General features: G+C 42.4%; 1 protein-coding gene across 1 annotated transcript; it reads left to right on the forward strand.

Annotated features, from left to right (window-relative positions):
- The first annotated feature begins 667 nt into the window (after positions 1 to 667).
- On the forward strand, positions 668 to 6,438 carry LOC117247914 (forkhead box protein G1). Its single transcript, XM_033612568.2, has one exon. It carries the CDS (start codon positions 1,346 to 1,348, stop codon positions 2,594 to 2,596), a length of 1,251 nt encoding a protein of 416 aa, XP_033468459.1. The 5' UTR covers positions 668 to 1,345; the 3' UTR covers positions 2,597 to 6,438.
- Positions 6,439 to 6,681: the final 243 nt, after the last annotated feature.

A 6,681-nucleotide genomic window follows, 5' to 3' on the forward strand; every position in this document is an offset into this window, starting at 1 on the left:
GTTTCAGTGAATTCCCCACACAGCCAGGAAAATATTTATGGCACACTATTAGTGCTTCCCTTCATTTTACCTTCATTTAACTTATTGTGTTACATAAAAACAGAAACTCACTGGTGTGATGTGTGTGACTGTAAACATAAACTCTGACAGAGGTCATTACAATAACAAAATCCCCAGAAACAATATCAGGGACATGTCTTTGGAAATCCTCAGTGGCAGCTAAAAATTACCATGGAGACTTTTGGGGTTTGACTCAGGGTAAACATCATTTAGCTTCAACGAAGAGCTGGAACAATATGATACATGATGATAATTGATGCACTTAAAAGCTTCTAAAATCTGCATTTATAGAACATTTAGAAGACTTATCTATTATTATCAGCAGAACTTAGACCAGTAAGAAAATAAACAGGATGATGTGCGCTGCAGTATTGACTACCACCGACAGGAGGCACTCTGGTTACAGCGTCAGATCTGCCGCCTCTAGGCTGTGTGTGTGTGTGTGTGTGTGTGTATGTGTGTGTGTGTGTGTGTGTGTTTCCACAATGATTTTTATTAGTAGACAATAGCGGCGCGCTCAGTGCTTCACCCCGCCTCCGCCTCCTCCTCCTCCTCTCCCCCCCAAAAAACACACACATGAACGCACATCAACCGTGCACACGCTGTGTTTGCCGACATGAATTCAAACTATTACTGTCGTTGAGAAAACAAAGCCGAGGAGGCTGACTGCCCTCACTGCCTGTGCGCTTTTACGCACATGCACAGGCGCGCACACACCCAGACAGACGTGCGTTTTTACGCACAGGCTCAGAATGGGATTTTGCGCACACATGCACCGAGAGGAGGGTGCATGACGCACGGCGCAATTACACGAACGAATTTGGGGGGAGAGGTGCACGCGCGTAAATACCGAAAGAGGGAGATTAAAGAGAGCAGATAAAAATGACAGGTTTGTGTTGTTGGAGACATTAAAGGTCGTCAGAGTCGCGGCTTGGAGACGGACGGACGGAGAAGAAGAAGCAGAAAAGAGGATTTGTTGACAAAATCACCAAGTTGGAGAAGCTCCTCCTCTCCGTGATGTAGCCGCGAGTCGGAACCTCCTTAATTACTAATTTCTCTACATCCAAGCCACGCTCTCTCTCTCTCCTCCCTCCCTCTCTCGGTCTGTTTCTATTCTCTCTCTCCACTCCTCCATCCATGCATCTCTCATCCTGACCCTCCTTTCTCTCTCCTCTCTGTCTCTCTTTCGTTTCCAGCCCGGATAACGGAGGTGGACGAGCTTGGAGTTGTTATTATTTTTTTTCTTATTATTTATTCCTCGTTTTTGGGAGACCCGCCACCGGGCATGGAGGATGTAAAAGACCCGCCGACCGTCCACCGGTCCTCCTCCTTCAGTATCAAGAGCCTCCTGCTGCCCTCCAAGTGCGACAGACCAGACTCTGGTGCGGCTGCTGCTGCCGCCGCCGCAGTCGTCGGCATCCCCGGGACCTTCTCTCCTTCCCCGGGCTCCGACTCTGAGAAGTCGCTGGACACACCGGAGGTTGACTCCACGGCTGCGGCTTTGGACCCGGAGAAGCCGGGCAAGGAGGAGCAGGGGGAAGAGGAGGAGGAGGGCGGAGGGGGAGGCGGAGGAGGGGACGGCGCCAAGGCCACGCCGGAGCAGAATACTAACGGTAATAACAGCGGGAAAAACGGGAAATATGACAAGCCTCCGTTCAGCTACAACGCCCTGATCATGATGGCCATCCGGCAGAGCCCCGAGAAGCGGCTCACGCTGAACGGCATCTATGAGTTCATCATGAAAAACTTCCCATATTACCGGGAGCACAAGCAGGGCTGGCAGAACTCTATCCGGCACAACCTGAGCCTCAATAAGTGCTTCGTTAAGGTGCCCAGGCACTACGACGACCCGGGAAAGGGGAACTACTGGATGCTGGACCCGAGTAGCGATGATGTTTTCATCGGAGGGACTACCGGGAAGCTCCGCAGGCGCTCCGCCACCTCCCGGGGCAAGCTGGCGATGAAGCGCGGGCTGCGCTTCGCTCCTCTCGGCTTGGGGATTAACGAGCGGACGAACAACCCGCTCTACTGGCAGATTTCTCCGTTTCTCTCCCTGCACCATCACCACCACCATCACCCGCACTACAACGGATCCTCACCCGGGTTTTTGAACCAGGCAGCCGGCTACGGGTCGCTGCTGCCCGCAGTGGAGCAGCTGAGCAACGGGGACCTGGGGCGCTCCATCCTCGGCGGGTCGGCCGCCGGGGCGCTGGGTTTGACGAACAGTTACGGGATGAGCACGTCGCCAGTCGGGCTGCTCTCCGGACAGACTGCCGGGTATTTTGTCTCAGGGACCCAACACGCAGCGGCACCGGGGCCGCCAGGAGGAGGACCGCCTCCTCCGCCGCCACCGCCGCATCTCCAGCAGAGCGCACAGGGGTTCGGCGGCCTGGCGACCAGCAGTTCCCCGCAGTCCCTGCTGTCGGACTCCCTCAGAAACAGCTCCCTACCGGCCTTCTCCCCGAGCGTGTCCGCGGGGTTCCCCGGGGTGCTGTCCCATCAAAAGAGGGTGACCCCAAACGCCTTCCTAAACTGAACTCCCCCCTTACCCTCACCCTTCTCCCCCATCACCTCTCCGTGGATGGCACCGGGACGAGGACGCACAAAAGACGTCATGTTAAGGGCAAATAATAAGCGTTAAATATCAAACATTGATCGCAAAAAATATATATGAAGTGACACTTTTTGGCCATATTCTGCCCCGAAGAGCAACGGGTTTATTTTGGTGATTTTTTTGTCGCATTTGATTGAAAAAGGGACAAACCTTTGTTACCCGCGGGTTGTACAACTGTAAACTAGACTTGCCAAAGGTAACGCTTTAAGTATATTTCAAGCTATTTATATCTTGTACAAAGATTTTCAGTACTTTCTTTGAGTCTTTTATTTATGTTTTGTATTTATTGTACAATGTATTTAAATTCTATTTGTCAGTGTATACTTATCAGTATTGAGGAAAAGGGGGAGGGGAGGGGGGGGTGAAATAAGACATACAGGGTTAATAATTATTTATGAATTTTGAGACAATCAAGGAGAAAATGAGACAATCAAAACTTTTTCTTTTCTCTTTTACTGGGAGGAAAAACTTTTGAATAATAATGAATATAACGCCTTAAAATCAGCAGAAACAATCAGGGGTTTTGAGAGGAAAAATAAGCCTACAAATCATATCTCTACTCAGGTGTGACCCCGGACAGGCCTATAATAATAATAATAATAATAATAATAATAAAACTGCTCTCCTGTGAAGAGTTTCCTTCCAAAATAATGATATCCAGGAATAAAGCAAACTTTTCTCCCAACATGGCAGACCTGTAGTGAAGCTAAAAATATCCTGACTGCTGCCTTTGAGTGACATAAATGTAGTTTTGGACTTGCCCCTTTAAATAAATAAACAAATAAACAAACAAATAAATGGATATAAATGTTTTTGGAATAGAACTCTTCATGTGTAAAATTATGCAAAGCAACGCAGCTGTAACGCAGATTTTGTATGTTTTCTGTTCTTCATCATCAGAGCCCAGATTGTCCACTTCACTTCAGTTGTGTGTGTGTGTGTGTGTGTGTGTGTGCGCAGGCCTATGAGCGTAAAACCTCCTGCGCATGTGTGCTGAGGGCCACCGTACAAACAACAAACTTCCAAATTCATAAGAAAAAAATACAACACCACTCTCTCCGCCTCCACCCGGTTCTTAAAGACCCGCTGACCTGCTCTAATTTCCGGGTACAAGTTTAATAGTGACCGGCGGAGGATGGACGGAGGCCTCTGCATGCTGGAGGTGTTTCTGCAGTGTTTTTTGGGAGGAAGTGAACAAACCGAGCGGCTCCAAACGCGCATCAGGCCTCTGCATCACACATACATATAAGGCTGGTGTCAGGTGGAAAACTTGTATCTCCAGATTACCAACTTTTTGGGTGGAAACTAATTTTAAAAAATTACAGAGCATGGTGATTCATTTATAACTCTGGAAACAGTTTGACAAATATAATCTTAATTCCACTTTACTGGAGCTTTCAACCACATCTCATGGCCTTCCTCCACAGATGGGTCATGCAGCCAAGTGTAGCTACATTTCATTTTAGCCGGATGAATTTTTTTAAAAAATTCTCTTGAGGGGTTTTATTCAAAACGAGTCCGTCACTTGCACAAAAATCCCCACAATTGGAGATACAAGGTTTCCAGCCAACTGCAATGATATATATGCAACTTATTTTGTATTTTTGGGGAGTAAAAGCTGCACAGCGAGCTTCAATGGCATCTTGAAAAGGTGCATCAGCTGGCCTCAGCAGGGAAGGAAGGCCCGCCATTTAAAATCTGACACCGATATCAGTGTTTCATGTGACGATATTACCTATACCGAGGTTTTAGTGCAAAGACATCGAGGTGTTTTCTTGTATTTTTGCTTTTTATTGACACATTAAAATTTAAATTATGTAGATTTATTTTAAACTGTTGCAGGTTTCACAAAGACCCTGCTTTTGTTTTTTGTAGCCCCCCAAAAATTCATTTTATTATTATTTAAATTTTATTTAGCCGACATTTAATTTACAAAAAAGCACAAAGATGTCTTTTCACTGCAGCCATGTTTATTTGGAAGTACTGGTGGTATGAATGATTTAGATAAAAAAATATATTTTATTCCTCAATAAATAATTTCTTTGGAAATATTCGGTTGCAGCTAGTCAGTATTAAATTACATAACTGACGACACAAACTAGCCTCTGTACTTTAAAATCAGTAAAATAATAACAAAAATAATACAAACTCTCACATTTAGATGAAGTTTTTTTAATGAGTATAATACATTTAAAAAATAACGATAATTGGAAATACTTTTATAAATCTACATCCACTGATCTCCTCCTGTTTACAAGGAAAACGTCAAATCAAAGTGCACAAAAACTTAAAAACACGTCAATGCAAATTCTTTTTATAAGCACACTGAACGAGCAGTATTTGACTATCAAAGTATTGATCGCTCTGGTATTGATCGGTCTATCCTCAGATCTCAGGTCAGTGCTGTTTGAGCTCTGAAACACAATCTGAATCAAATAAAAGTTGCCTTTGCAAAAATAAAAACTAAAGTAGCAGGAGAGAAATCGAGGCAGCAGATAACGCTGATGATATTTCACAGAGTAGCCATTTAGGGCCGATACGTGTCCTGTGTGAGAGTGATGGTATCAAAATATCAGTAATATAAAAACAGAAGATTTAGGAAATGAGGAAAATGTTGAATTATGATGCAAATTTATTACAATTCAAAGAAATAAAGACATTAAAAAGAAATAAAATCCTGTTTATGTCAGGCTAAAATCCTCCACTTACTGCTCGCGTTAATATTAAACTGCACTGTTGAATACATTTTTTTAATTGTCTTTTTTGGGCCTTTAACTGCAAAAATACATATAATCTTTTGACTGTAAATGTGCTGCCGGTTGGATTTAATTCAACTTGATTTCAATTTGAGTCTCTTTAGGTTTTTTTTTTTTTAAATTAATTCCTCCTGTATTTTCCTGTTGATATGGCAAACAGCTGAGCACACAAACAACAAACCAGAAGCTGCTTTCTCCCTCTTTTTTAACTATTATTTTTTTACAGTGCAAGACAGAAAAAGTTATATAACCTCTGACCAAAATAAAAGCCTCCTGAAGCCCAAACAGAAGCTGACCTTGTCAACACACACACACACACACACACACACACACACACACACACATTAAGATACTACACATGTAAACAAACATAGAAAAAGAGAGGATATTATTAGCAAAATAAAAGCACAAATACAGAATACAGGTCTCAAATATTCTACTATTTAAATGTTTAATTTCCCAAACAGCAGAAGAAGAAACAGGGTTGATTGGCAGCAGGGTGCAGACTGATCTGATCCAGCCTCAGTTTCATTAATCTCGCTCCATGTCACTTTTATTTTCAATTTAGGTTTTGTAAAAAAAAATATTTTGGAGTTTTTTTTTGTTTTTTGTTTTTTTTTTTTGGCACTTTTGTTGTTAGCGTTCACTTGTATGAAGTCTGTACTGTCTGTTTTGTTGCTGTCTGTCTTTGTTTGTTTTTTCAGAGAAACTAAACTTGATTAAAAAGGATGAAATAACCTGAAGCAGAGTTCCTGCCTGGTGATGTGTGAAGAGAGATGGGAAATATCACACTGTCGAAAAATGATTTAATAAAAATCCAGAAGATGCGTTGAGAGGCCCGATCATGGATATTTGAATTATTTTTATTTATTTTTTTTAATAAGTGTGCCTCTCATTTACAGATGGAGGAAGCAGAAACATTTCACCCCGGGATGTTATTTAAACAATCTTTTGAATTAAGTTTCAATTAAATAAGTGATGAATTTTTTGAATTACAGAAGAGACTGTTAACTGGTATTTTTTAAAGTTACTAATTTAAGTTTATTGTTTTAGAAGTATTAAGAGTAAATTTTCTTCCCCTAGTCACTGTCATTTTTTAAGTGAATTTTTTTTCATTAGTTGCATTAATCAGCTGTTTATTTTATTTTACTTTATTTAAATTACTGTGTGACTTTATTGTGGGTGAGTTTTATAACACAAGACTTTAAAGGGAATTTCGAAAGTCATTTTATCCATTTATTTATTTATTTA

Source organism: Epinephelus lanceolatus, chromosome 17 (assembly GCF_041903045.1).
Source record: "Epinephelus lanceolatus isolate andai-2023 chromosome 17, ASM4190304v1, whole genome shotgun sequence".
Taxonomy (NCBI): domain Eukaryota; kingdom Metazoa; phylum Chordata; class Actinopteri; order Perciformes; family Serranidae; genus Epinephelus; species Epinephelus lanceolatus.